The sequence below is a fragment of the Rhinoraja longicauda genome, chromosome 10 (genome assembly GCF_053455715.1).
Source record: "Rhinoraja longicauda isolate Sanriku21f chromosome 10, sRhiLon1.1, whole genome shotgun sequence".
Classification (NCBI taxonomy): Eukaryota; Metazoa; Chordata; class Chondrichthyes; order Rajiformes; family Arhynchobatidae; genus Rhinoraja; species Rhinoraja longicauda.
The window spans coordinates 42,410,694-42,425,622 of record NC_135962.1 but is presented as its reverse complement, the minus strand read 5'-3'; the positions used below and the strand labels follow the sequence as shown (position 1 = coordinate 42,425,622).

The following is a 14,929-nucleotide window of genomic DNA, read 5'->3' as shown; positions in this document are numbered from 1 at the left end:
GCCAAGGTCCTTATGCCGCACTGTTCAAACTAAAGCATGATGTATTTATTATTAATATTTCAATAAAGGGTAATATCTGTGGTCTTCTTAAACAGTAAAAATGCTCTGGATAGGAGTTTTTAAAAGACGAATGCTTTTACTAATCTTGCTTATTTATCAAACTGAGATTGATGGAATGCATTGTTATTCTACAGAGTAACCAGATTCCAATTTACTCAATGCTCTCACTGTTTATACTCTTGATGCTTAAATTATATGCAATATACCATTTAAAACAACATGATTCCAGACAACATACACACCATGGTGGAACTATTACCATGAGCAGAACAGCTGTTGCAAGACAACAGTAGAAAAGATAACAATGCTAGTCGAAAAATAATATTCCCACAACAAATAGAGTCAGAGTCATAGAGTCCTACAGCACAGAAAGAGGCCCTTCGGCCCATCGTGTCCGCGCCGCCCGTTACCAAACACAGTCTAATTTTAATCCCATTTTCCCGCATTTGGACCGTATCCCTGAATGTTGTAGCATTTCAAGTGCCCATCCAAATGCCTCTTAAACGTTGTTCCCGCCTCCACCACCACCCCAGGCAGTGAGTTCCAGACTCCAACCACCCTCTGGGTGAAAAAGTTCTTTCTCACATCCCCCCGAAACCTCCCTCCCCTTACCCTGTATCTATGTCCCCTCGTTGTTGAACCTTCCACCAGTGGAAGAAGTTCCCCGCCATCTACCTTATCTATGCCTCTCATGATCTTGTACACCTCGATCATGTCCCCTCTCAGCCTTCTCTGCTCCAGGGAAAACAACCCCAGTATGCTCAGTCTCTCCTCATAGCCGAGGCCCTTCATCCCTGGCAGCATCCTGGTGAATCTCCTCTGCACCCTCTCCAAAGCTATCACATCCTTTCTATAATGTGGTGACCAGAACTGTACACAATACTCCAGCTGTGGCCTCACCAGTGTTCTGTACAATTCCATCATTACCCCCCCTACTTTTATATTCGATGCCCCGGCTAATGAAGGCCAGTACCCCATATGCCTTTTTGACCACCCTGTCCACCTGTCCTGCTGCCTTCAAGGACTTGTGTACCTGCACTCCAAGGTCCCTCTGTACCCCTGTCTTCCCTAGGGTCCTTCCATTCATGGTGTACTCCCTCTCCAAGTTATTCCTGCCAAAGTGCATCACCTCGCACTTTTCAGGATTCAATTCCATCTGCCACTGCTCCGCCCATCTGACCATCTCATCTATATCTTCCTGCAGCTTGCAGATCCCTTCCTCGCTATTCACCACCCCCCCTAACTTTGTGTCATCTGCAAACTTGCTGATCATGCCCTGTACGTTGACATCCAGATCATTAATGTAGATTACAAACAGTAAGGGACCCAACACCGATCCCTGCGGCACCCCACTGGACACCGGCTTCCAGTCACAGAAGCAACCTTCTACCATCACCCTCTGCCTTCTATCACTAAGCCAGTTTTTTATCCATTTTGCCAAGGTGCCCTGGATCCCATGGGCTCTTACCTTCTTGACTAGTCTCCTGTGTGGGACCTTGTCAAAAGCCTTACTGAAAACCATGTATACCACATCCACTGCACTACCCCCATCTACCTCCTTGGTCACCCCTTCAAAAAATTCAATCAAGTTAGTCAGACACGACCTTCCATTAACAAAGCCATGTTGACTATCCTTAATTAACCCTCGATCCTCCAAGTGAAGACTGATTCTGTCCCTCAGAATCTTTTCTAGCAGCTTCCCCACCACCGATGTCAGACTCACCGGCCTGTAGTTCCCAGGTTTATCCCTACTGCCCTTTTTAAATAATGGCACCACATTAGCTATCCTCCAGTCCTCCGGTACATCCCCTGTTGCAAGACAGGCTCTGAAAATTTGTGCCAGAGCCCCCGCAATCTCCTCCCTTGCCTCTCTCAGCATCCTGGGATATATCTCGTCAGGGCCCGGAGACTTATCCACTTTTAAGCCTGCCAGAGCCTCCAGCACCGACCGCCTCCCTGTCAATAGCAATATGCTCAAGAACATCACAACCCTCCTGCTCCATTTCTAAGTCCGCATCGCCCTCCTCCCTCGTAAAAACAGATGCAAAAAAATAATTTAAAACATCTCCTACATCCTCTGGCTCCACACACAGCTTTCCACTATGGTCCCTGATGGGCCCCACTCTTTCCCTCATTATCCTCTTACCCTTGATATACTTATAGAACACTTTGGGATTTTCTTTTATTTTGCCCGCTAGTGCTATCTCATGGCCCCTTTTTGCTCTCCTAATTTCTTTTTTAAGAACCGCCCTACACCTTCTGTATTCCTCTAATGATGTCTGTGCCTTAAGTTCTTTATGCCTTCCAAAAGCCCCCCTTTTTTTCGAATCAATCCTACTATATCATTCGACATCCAAGGTTCTTTGGACTTGTTTGTCCCACCCTTAAACTTTAGGGGAACATGCTTCCTCTGTACTTTTTCAATTATTCCTTTGAATGACTCCCACTGTTCTGATGCGGTCCTCCCCACGAGAAGCTGATCCCAGTCCACCAGGGCCAACTTCTGCCTTATCAGATTAAAATCGGCCTTGCCCCAATTTAGAAAATTTCCTCTTTCTTCTGGTCCCTCTTTATCCTTTTCCATTACCACCTTAAATATCACTGAATTGTGATCACTGTCACCAAAATGCTCTGCCACTGACACTTCAGCCACCTGTCCGGCCTCATTTCCAAAGATTAAGTCCAATACCGCCCCCTCCCTTGTTGGACTTTCAACATATTGGCTCAAAAAGCCCTCCTGGATGACCCTTAGGAACTCTGCTCCCTCAGGGCCCTTGACACTTTGGCTATCCCAATCAATATTCGGGAAGTTGAAATCCCCTACTATTACTACCCTGTTGTTTTCACACACCCCCGAGATTTGCCTACAAATATGTTCTTCTATTTCCCTCTGACTGTTTGGGGGTCTGTAGTATACACCCAGTAAGGTTCATGCCCCTTTTCTATTTCTCAATTCCACCCAAATAGCCTCATTTGAGGAATCCGCTAATATGTCATCCCTTCTTACAGCAGAAATAGATTCTTTGATTAATACTGCAAAACCCCCTCCCCTTTTTCCCTGCTCTCTGTCTCTCCTGAAGATTCTATATCCTAGAATATTGAGCTGCCAGTCCTGCCCTTCCTTCAACCATGTTTCCGTAATGGCAACAATGTCGTACTCCCATGTGTTCAGTAACACCTTCAATTCATCCCCCTTGCTTCCAATACCCCTTGCATTAAAATAAATGCCGTTCAGACTTGCCCTACCCCATTGTGCTGGGGCATTCTTGTTCTGCCTCCCAATCTGACCATTTTTTTTCCTCTATATTTTCCTTCTCCTCACCCCCTATACTAGCTCCATGCTGTATCCCAACCCCCTGCCAAATTAGTTTAAACCCTCCCCAATAGTGCTAGCAAACCTCCCCGCCAGGATATTGGTCCCCCTCTGGTTAAGGTGGAGACCGTCCGGCCTATACAGTTCCCACCTTTCCCAGAAACAGGCCCAATTATCCAGAAAAACAAATCCCTCCCCCCTGCTCCAACTCCTGAGCCACACATTAAACTGCTCGATCCTCCTATTTCTATACTCACTAGCTCGTGGCACAGGGAGTAATCCAGAGATTACAACCTTAGAGGTCCTGCACTTCAATCCTCTACCTAGTCCTTTTTTTAACTCTCTTCCTAGCCCCCTAAATTCTCCTTTCAGGACCTCTTCCCTTATCCTACCTATATTGTTGGTACCTATATGTACCACGACCTCTGGCACCTCTCCCTCCCCTTTCAGGATATCCTGGACATGCTCAGACACATCCCGGACACCGGCACCAGGGAGGCAAACCACCATCCGGGTCTCCCGACTGCGTCCACAGAATCGCCTGAAATGTACTGAAAAATTAATTTTTTATAACCACACTTTTCAGATGCACAAATAAATTTACGCAAAACTACATATTGAAAAAATCAAATCTCATTGATGCAAGTATGACCAGATAATAAACTGCCCTTTCAACTTATTGCAGAGAACAATGCCAATCTCTTTGCTGCAGCTGAATGATTAGGAAGGCTAATTCCTGGACAACGATCCCCATTCCTCATTTGGCAACCATTTAACTGTAGAATTAAGCTTCTGGACCAATAACCATTCTATCACTAGTTCTGTTTTATTCTCCCTGAGCAATGCTCTCCACCCAAGTCCCTGCCTCAGTTCATCCTTGCCCTCAGTACTTTTGGAGGGCCAGATCAATGCATTATTAGTTAGCCTCCCATCTTCCATCATAACATGTATGGGGGTGGGATTAAATAAGTTCACACTTCTTCCTACTCCTTTTCGCACATGTTAAGTAATGGATGAAATTCCTTGTATTTCTTCTGTTTTTTGTTTATTTTGTTTTTTAATTGATGTCTTTTAACATGTTCGAAATAAAATAAAATGAATACAGGTATGTAGGTTAATTGGCTGGGTAAATGTAAAAATTGTCCCTAGTGGGTGTAGGATAGTGTTAGTGTGCGGGGATCACTGGGCGGCACGGACTTGGAGGGCCGAAAAGGCCTGTTTCCGGCTGTATATATATATGATATGATATGAATGAATGAAAAAAATGTTTCCAAACCTCTGTTGCTATAACTTAATTTGTAGCAAATCCACTCAATTCTTACCCTGGTTCGTTTCTGGTCCACTGAGAAATACGTGACTTTTGAAAAGTTTAATCTTGTATCTAAAATCCTTTGTTCTGATCCTCCTTACTAGGAGCTTTCAAGCTTTCAAATTCTGCCACTATGTGCACCTCTGATTTTGTCACATGACTACTAAAAGCAGCGTTTTGAATTGTCTTAGCCTTGTGCTCTGAAATCCCCCTCATCAGCCTCTCTTTTAAATTCTATTTACCCCAATCTGCTTATTCAGGTATACGAACAATCTGCCCTAATAGGACCTACTGAGGTTTGCTATCAATTGTTATGTTCATGTTAAGTGGTTAAATTTTTGCACTACATTACATGCACTACATAAATGCAACTTTTAAATGCTGTAAGCAGTGGGCAAGTACAGCCATTTTCAGATAAATTTTCAGAAACCCAGACTCTTACTACATAAAATATCATAATTTTTACTCTATAATTGAAAGTAAGAATTATGCAACAATGGAAGCCATGAGTCATCATACAGAGGAAAGTGGTGCAACAACAAAATTCTCTCGCTCAACATCAACAAAACCAAGGAACTAATCATTGACCAGAAAGGGAGAGTTGGGAAAACAACATGCCAGTTTTCATTGGTGAACTTAGCGCTTCACATTCACTAGCGTTAACATCCCCGATGACCTGTCCAAGGGCCAGCACAGTGATGTGATCATGAAAAAGGTGCGCCAGCGCCTCTATTTTATTGGAAGTTTACAGAGTTTTGATATGTCACTGAATACTCAAACATCTACAGATGTACCACAGAAAATATGACTGGTTACATTATGGACAGATACTCCTACACACAGAAATGTAAGAGGCTGCAGAGAGCAATGCACTCAGCAGGATCCATCATTGGCTCAGCCCTACCCATCATCGAAAGTATTTGCATGCCTCAAGAAGGCGGCATCTATCATCAAGGATTCCCACCAATCAGCCCTCTTCAAGTTGTTACCATCGGGCAGGAGTTACAGAGGCCTGAAGTCCCACACCACCAAGTTCAGGAACAGCTAATTTCTTACAACCATTAGGTTCTTGAATCGATCTGCACAGCCCTAATCCTACCTCGGCAGTGGAACACTGCAGACTACCTCTTGGACTACCATGGGCATACTACCAAATAGTGTTTGTTCTTTCCACTCTCTTGCATAATTTATGTATAAATTATGTTTTGTGTGTTGTCTGTGTCGATGGTCCTGTGATACCACTGCATGGAACATTTTCGATATACCTGTACCTCACCATACTTGTATACATGACATTCTACTCGACCTAAATATTTTTTTATAAAGTTGTAAGTAAGGTCAGTTTTGAAGAATTCAATACTTTCTATTGTTACTCAGTAGAATCTGTGCAAGGCACAAAGTACAAAGTACTCCCGAGATGCTGCCCGACCTGCTGAGTTACTCCAGCATTTTGTGAATAAATCGATTTGTACCAGCATCTGCAGTTATTTTCTTATAAGTACTGGAGTAACAGCAGGTCAGACACCATCTCTGGAGAACATGGATTAGTGTTGTTTCGGGTTGGGATTCTTCTTCAGTCTGAACCGAAACATCACTTATCTATGTTCTCCAGAGATGCTGCCTGACCTGCTGAGTTACTCAAGCATTTTCTGCCTTTTTTTGTAAACCTGCATCTGCAGTTCCTTCGTTCTACAGAATATGTGCAAGCATGCATTAAAAAATGCAAGTTTTCATAGATATATTGAAACACACAAATTCCAATAAAATACAGGAATTCAATGTTTATTAATTGCATCAAATAGATTCAATGGTTAAAAATTGTGAAGAGTATTTCATGTAAAATTGTTTCAATTCTTACAATTTCTCACCAAGATAAATCCTTAACTGAGAAAAGCTATTTTGAACGCATATACTTTAAGAATGCAGGGAATTGCAAAATTCTGAAATCCACAAAATGAAACACTTCTTGGTCATTATAGTATATAATGGCAAAGAGTCGGAAATCAAGAAGTCTGTTAAAAATGGAAAGCTTGTTAGTCACTGAGCAGACAACATTAAAGGTCTACTAAATGGTCATGCAGGAAATAACTGAAAGTCTGCAGAGTAAATTTGAAAATTTTCAGGTGTTGATTTACAACTGGTACATTATGGACTACTGCATTTATATGAACGAATAAAATGGTTCTCCTCTAAATTGAAATACACCCAAACTGACCATCAGAAGTGCGCAGAACAGAATGTTTTCCTTTGCATTGCAATGAACTATATACTGTCTATGACTAATTTCTGAAAGACCATTGAAAGGATATTCTTGAAATAATATTATATGTATAAAAAATAGCCAAGACCACAAAGATTAAGGAACTCCATCTTGAAAAGCGGAATTGTACTTCTTAAGAAAAATTACATCTGCACACCTGCTGCTCTGTCTCTGCGCAGGAAACCAAACCAGATCCACATCATAAAGTGGTATAACACTACTTATTAAAGCATTAATCATGTTCGATTTTGTCCTGACAGACTGCCAAAATGTTCCATTACATCACTAAAAATATCTATTAAGCAAAACCTGACTTTGACATTTCACAGAAACACACTAAGCTCAGAAGTATGACCTATTGGGAAGGGTCCTTTCTATAGCATACTCACTATTAATTTAAAAGTAGAGGATTAAAATTACAGCTTTACATCACATTTCTTCTGCAATCTGTTTGATTTAATTGTCAATTTAAAAATCCAGGCCCAACTCAATATCTTCTGGAAAACCTAGCAAATTAGAAACCTTAGGATTTAAAAGAAAAAAATATCCCACATAAAATGATTTATATTACTTCCAAAAGAATGTTTAACTTAATGAATGGTTATAATTTTAAACAGTGTAAACCTGTCAACACATATTGCCTTTAGCAATTTATAAATACTTACTTTTGCAGAACATGTAAAAATGTTTCTTAGAGAATGAAACAAAATTAATTTGTAAAATTATAGAAGCAATACCATTTCATTGCTCAGGAAAAAAAGCTGTAAATCACTACTAGAAAAAACAGTATAAATATTGGTGCAAAACCCTGAAATTAATAATTAATTCCAACAGGACTACAATAACCGTTTGCCACGTTTCATTTTACACTCCTCATCCCAAATGCAACCACACCACCCTTTATCGGGAACATCTAAAGTCTCAAATAAGCGGTACAAATAAGTTTGCTGCTGGACCTTTATTTTGAATGTCTGTATAGGTTTCTCTTTTAACTAGAATGAAGGTGGACTTCAAATCCACCAATGCCTTACAATTGCAGTTTATTAACCTCAATCTCATCAAACTTGCCTTGGTACTTCCTTCGGAGAGCCAAGAGTTTCTACACAGTATCAACCTTAATGCACTTCAGTGGTCTAGGAGTTACGGCATTGTGTTAGCAGAGCAACCTTTGCGCAGTCAAGAGTGATCAAAGCGTCATGATGCAGAGTCATAGAATGCTGAAATGGACAGTATTAAAAAAGTCAGCACAGACACATGGGTCAAAGCCTTCGACCCAAGTGTCTGTGTTGACCTTTTTGCACATCTACACTATGCCAAATTTGCCCACATTAGGAATATATCCTTGTATGCTTTGCCTTTTGAAGTGTCTAAATGCTTCTTAAATGTATTAATTGCATCCGATTCCACCACCTCCTCAGGCGGCACATTCCAGATATCAACCACTCTCTGACGGGGTTAAAAAAGCTGCCCCTCAGATCTCCTTTAAAATTCTTTCCTCGCTTCTTCAGCCTGTGCCCTTATTGTTTTTAATACTGTTGGAAAATATTTGATTATCTACACTATGTAGCCTCTCATCACTTTATACACTCCTAACAGGTCATTCCCTCAACCTACTTGACTCCAGGGAAAACAAACACAATCCTCATATCCTCAAAGGCAAGGCATGCCAATCCATGACGATTTGTGCTTGCCCTTCTGATGAAACACAAAATGTTCATTATTACAAAGGGATGCTGCAAACATTTGAGAAAAGGACTTCATTAGAGATCATATTGCTCACTCCTTTCTTGCTGATCATGGCTTAACACAGGATTGCATCACTTCCTATCTTGACATGGAAGTCACTCAGGAAGATCAGTTTGTCCCTTTAGCCCAGGATCTTTTCAAGATCACAGAACATCTTCCTTGGCATTATCTGAAGCTCCAGTATTGGGAATTTTACTCTGATGACCACAGATGCTGATTCCAAATTATATACAAAATTTATTCATTCCATATGGAAAATCACTGTATTGTTGTACAAGCTCGCTATTAATGGCAAAGCTCAATCCATGAAGAAGGTATTCTTCAACACCTGTCGTCTCGTCACCCTTTCTCCCGTCATGCAGCGACCCTCTGTGGCTCCGGTTTCAACATACTAGGAGCATAGAGAACCAGCTGGGAACAGACATCGCGACCTCCTCAATTCACTGTCGCACCGAACACCACAGCCCCACCCGGCTCGGACATGCCCCGCAAAGAGTGGGTCGCCCTGAACCGGCTCCGCACAGGGGTCGGCCGGTTCAACGGCAACATTCATCATTGGGGGTTGCGTCCATCAGTAGCCTGCGTGTGTGGAGCAGACCAGCAAACAGCGCAGCACGTCATTTTCAACTGCACTGTCCTCCGTCCCCCTGGTGGAGGGGTAGACCTCACGGCCCTTGACAACAGCACATTGCACTGGTTACAGCGCCTGGAGAGCGTTACATAATTTCTGCTGCCTCAAACGCAAGAAGAAGGTATTCCTTTTCCACATTTTACATCGCCTGTTTTAGCTACATGGCAAATTTGATGGCATGGTGTCCTGAGCTGTGACAGCAGAGCAATATTCATATCCTTCATTGTTGGGATTGTCCACAAGGATCATGACATTCTAAGTTCAGAACTTCATACCATGTTGTGGTTACTGCCCGTGCTTGGTTTTGTTTAACATAAGTGACCATTGCATACAAGTTACCACACAGGGTTCACAGAACAAGGTCTTGATCAGTGGATGGAAGGAACAAGATCACTGACTCTAAATATACTTGATTAATAGTAGGAAAATAAATAGCAAGATCAAGTTTTCTCAGATTTATCACCATGTGGTTTGATCAATGTATTTTCCATTTAAACAGATACAAATGTTTTCAAGGGTCCTACACATTCCATTGCTGAAAAGAAGAAATTAGGATAGAGTATCAAAGTTGGCATTGAACAGTAATAACACACCATCAACAGCACACAGCCCACTTTGTTGTACAAATCAAGGCTCAGCTTTAGTTATGGAGACTATAAAACACTGGCAATATTAATATAAAACATTAATAGAAATCCGGTAGCTGCTAGGCAAAGCTTACCTGAACCTCATCTCAATTTCAAGTAAGAGAATTTAAGAAAACAAATTTTCTGCCAGATAAATATTTTTGTGCAAAGTGCTGGCTGATATAAATTGCATCCCTAAAAATAGCTTGCAACTTCTACACCATCTGTAATCAAAGAAATCAAATCCTAACCAGAGTCTTTGAGGAACTTACCTGATAAAAATTTGGTCTGATATCCAACAACAGCAGATTTTGTTCATATGGACTTTGAATTTGACCCAAATGGTAGAGACAATGTCTTCTATCACAAAAATAAAGAGTAGCAGCATAGAGATTAATTTCTAAGATTCTTTTCCTCTGGCTAAAGTGGGTATTTTCTTTAGATCCCAATTTCTTCTTTGTCAATGGCATCAAGAATCCTCCTTTGCACTGGCAGTAAAAGCCAAGTTATATAAAGGCACCGGCAAGATCAATCGTTGGCCACATGACACAAACACATCTCAAAGTAGGATTATTATCCAGTTTCTGCATTCTTAGGATGAGATTATTGATTCCACACAATGCTCCACTACCACTATTTCAATGTTGAATGCAAATTCAGATCCATATTAGAATAACCATTTATTTTTGCATGAAATAGTACAAATATAGTGACTTTATTCCCCTAATATTCACTCATATGTTAAATATTTTCACATAATCAAGCTCAAGAGTGTTGTCCCCTTGGCTAATTAGGACCTGCTGTGAAAGTCAATGTATGAGATATATTTGATGAGACATTTGATGTCTGTATTAAGTGCAGAAAATTGAGGCAAGAGGACTACGATATAAAAGGGTTCAAAGCTAAACAGAGGAACTTCAAGCAAGATTTTAAAAAGGTAGATACATATGCTTTTTTATCTTTGAATATATTTATGATTTTGTTTAAATCAGCACTTGCTGATTTATAATTTTATATTATCTGAAAGCTCACAATAACTACATTTTGTCAATGAAGAATAAAGGTCAAAGGTTAAAAGTTGAAGAATACAAAACCAGAACTTTATAGGAAAACAATCATTGTATTCTCTTCATCTGTGGATTAACATGATTTAGCATTTTTGAGAAATAACTATTTACATACATTACATTTACAGAGACTGAATTCAGAGACTAGGGTCCTGAACTTGAATAAAGGAGACTTTGAAGGTATGAGACAGGAATTGGCGAGGATAGACTGACAAATTATACTTCAAGGGTTGACAGTGGAGATGCAATGGCAAAGATTTAAAGACCGCATGGATGAACTCCAGAAATTGTTCATCCCCGTCTGGCTAAAAAATAAAACTGGGAAGGCGGCTCAACCGTGGCTGACGACGGAAGTCAAGGATAGTGTTAAATCCAAGGAAGAGGCATAGAAATTGGCCAGAAGAAGTGGCAAACCAGAGGACTGGGAGACATTTTGAACTCAGAGGAGAACAAAGGGGTTAATTAAGAGGGGAGAAAAAAAGAGCATGAAAGAATGCTTGTGGGGAATATAAAAATTGACTGTAAAAGTTTCTTTATGTATGTAAAAAGGAAAAGTTCAGTGAAGCTGAATATAGGTCCCTTACAGTCAGAGACAGGTGAATTTATAATGGGAAACAAGGAAATGGCAAAACAGTTAAACGAGTACTTTGGTTCTGCCTTTACTAAGGCAGACACAAACAATCTCCCGGAAATGCTGGGGGACCGAGGATCTAGTGGGAGGGAGGAACTGAAGGGAATCCACATTGGTCAGAAAATTGTGTAAGGTAAACTGTTGGGACTGAAGGCAGATAAATCCCCAGGGCCTGATGGTCTGCATCCCAGAGTACTCAAGGGAGTGGCCCTGGAAATCGTGGATGCATTGGTGATCATTTTCCAATGTTCTCTTGACTCTGGATCAGTTCCTGTGGACTGGTGGGTAGCCAATGTAACTCCACTATTTAATAAAAGGAGGGAGAGAGAAAAGGAATTATAGACCAGTTAGCCTTAGATCGGTAGCGGGGAAGATGCTGGTGTCAATTATTAAAGATGTTATAGCATCGCATTTCGAAAGCAGTGACGGGATCGGTCAAAGTCAGCCTGGATTTATGAAGGGGATTTCATGCTTGATTAATCTTTTGGAATTTTTTGAGGATGTAACAAGTAGAATGGATAAAGGAGAGCCGGTGGATGTGGTGTATCTGAACTTCCAAAAAGCCTTTGACAAGGTCCCATACAAAAGATTAGTGTGGGACCTTGTAAACAACTGGGACCCCAGTTGTTTACAATATATATATTAACGATTTAGACGAAGGAATTAAATGTAACATCTCTAAGTTTGCGGATGACACAAAGCTGGGTGGCAGTGTGAGCTGCGAGGAGGATGCGATGATGCTGCAAGGTGGTTTGGATAGCTTGGGCGAGTGGGCAGATGCATGGCAGATGCAGTATAATGTGGATAAATGTGAGGTTATCCACTTTGGTGGCAAGAACAGGACGGCAGATTGTTATGTGAATGGTGTCAGATTAGGAGAAGGGGAGGTGCAACAAGACCCGGATGTGCTTGTACAACAGTCACTGAAAGTAAGCATGCTGGTACAGCACATGCAATGAAGAAAGCCAATTGCATGTTGGCCTTCATTGCGAGACGATTTGAGTTTAGGAGCAAGGAGGTCTTACTGCAGTTGTACAGGGCCCTGGTGAGACTGTACCTGGAGTCTTGTGTGCGATTTTGGTCTCCTATTTTGAGGAAGGACATTATTGCTGTTGAGGGAGTGCAGCATAGGTTCACCAGGTTAATTCCCAGGATGGCAGGACTGACATATAATGAAAGAATGGGTCGACTGGGCTTGTATTCGCTGGAATTTAGATGGATGAGAGGGGATCTTATAGAAACATATACAATTCTTAGAGGATTGGACAGGGTAGATGTAGGAGAAATTTTCCCGATGTTGGGGGAGCCCAGAACCAGGGGTCACAGTTCAACAATAAGGGGTAGGCCATTTAGGACTGAGATGAGAAAAAACTTTTTCACCCAGAGTTGTGAATCTGGAGAATTCTCTGCCACAGAAGCCTGTGGAGGCCAATTCACTGAATGTTTTCAAGAGAGAGTTGGATTTAGTTCTTGGGGCTAAGGGAATCAAGGGATATGGGGAAAAAGCTATGATCATAATGAATGGTGGTGCTGGCTCGAAGGGCCGAATGGCCTACTTCTGCACCTAGTTTCTATGTTTAGTCTCAATCCTTAAAAGAACCAGACAAGTAATTATTGTGCAAATTTGAATGTATTCCTTACCCTTGTGTTCCAAGCAGCTCATATTCTGGAACTTCAGGTCCAAACATCTCCATCTGTAATGGTTGGTACATATACAAGGCCTCTTCTATCTTTGGCACAGGCTGCAAGGATATTTGCTGACCCTGTTTACGAAATATATTGCACATTAGGAGTACTTCTCAAATAGACACAAACTTCATACTTAAAAAGCATGAAGCACCAGTGCCAATGCAAAATTATTGCAATTGAAAAAGTAAAGCTACTGTCTGCTTTAAGGAAATAGCCAAATCAAAGTTTGTAAGATTCATTTTAAAGACATTAACAGAGTGGCCTAGATTTTCCATCAAAAGTATCCCCCCCTCCTCCCCCCCACTTTGGTCGAAATTTTTTAAAACTCACCAAATTCCAGAAAGATACCACAAGACTGAAAAACAGCAATGTGATTTCCTTGTATAAAATGGAAGTAAGACAGAGGGCAGGGAACTATCAGCAAGTTAGTTTAATATATATTGTTGGCAAGATGCTAGAGTCACTAATTGAGCAAATAACTAATTTGGGAAAGCGAAATATAATAAAACAGATTCAACTTGGTTTTATGAAAGGTAAATCATGTTTGCCAAATGTTCTCTAACTATTTGAGAACTGTCAAGGAGAGCGATAGAGGAATCTGGAGATGTCATGAATATAGATTTCCAAAAGGCATTTCACAAAGTGCGACACAAGATGCTGGTGCATAAATTAAGAGACCAAGGTACAAGTGATTGTATGTTAACACAGATTGAAACTGGCTGTCACATTGCCAAAGAGTTGGAATAAATAAATAATTTTCAGGATGCAGGAATGTGTGAACCAGGACCCCAGTGGAATGGAAGGAAGCATGAGAATTGGAGCCCCAGCAATCTGGTAGAGAGCATGGCAAACAACGCCTGAGGGCCTAGATGCCAAATAACAGGAATTCTAAATAGTCACAGTGCCATACAACACAGAAACAGGCCCTACAACCCAACTTGACCACACCGACCAAGATGCACCTGCTTGTGTTTGGCCCATATACCTCTAAACACCTTTTTATCAATATAGCTGTCCAAAAATGTTGTTATAGTATCTGCCACAACTACCTTCTCTGGCCACTCATTCCCTCTATCCACCACCCTGTGTGTAAATCTTTCCCCTCTCACCTTAAACCTATGTCCTCTGGTTCTTGATTCCTCTACTCTGGGTAAAAGACTGCATTCACCCTCTCTTTTCACCTCATGATCTTATACACCTGTTTAACAGGTGTATAAGATTACACCTCACCCTACTGTGCTCCAAGGAATAAAGTCCTAGCCTGCCAAACCTCTCCCTATAGCTCAGGCTCTCAAGTCTTGGCAACTGAATAATCAGACAATGGGTTATTGGAGTTTAACTGCAATGTTGAATATAAAATTTACAAAATATTTTCTGTCCTCTATAGCACAACGTGTCTAAACAAAGGATAACGCGGTGTTCTTTCAGATTAAATTGAGTTCCAGTGGAACTATGTAAAAAGCCAGCAGCAGGGAGAGCAGTGTGCAAGTCAGGTAGAGATCGACAGCCAGAAGTGACTGGAAACTGTGCTGCTTGCAGACTGAAAGTAGTGATCGACATAGCAGTCACCCAACCTGCAATTGATTACATCAATGTA

The 14,929-nt window shown here is 41.2% G+C and overlaps 1 protein-coding gene across 1 annotated transcript in view; it reads right to left on the bottom strand.

Moving 5' to 3' along the window:
* The window catches only part of mnat1 (MNAT1 component of CDK activating kinase), a 92,207-nt gene that overhangs the window by 34,671 nt on the left and 42,607 nt on the right, over positions 1 to 14,929 (bottom strand). The window contains exon 7 of the mRNA XM_078406762.1: positions 13,285 to 13,406. Coding sequence (XP_078262888.1) covers positions 13,285 to 13,406 — 122 coding nt within the window. The remainder of the gene's footprint in view (positions 1 to 13,284; positions 13,407 to 14,929) is intronic.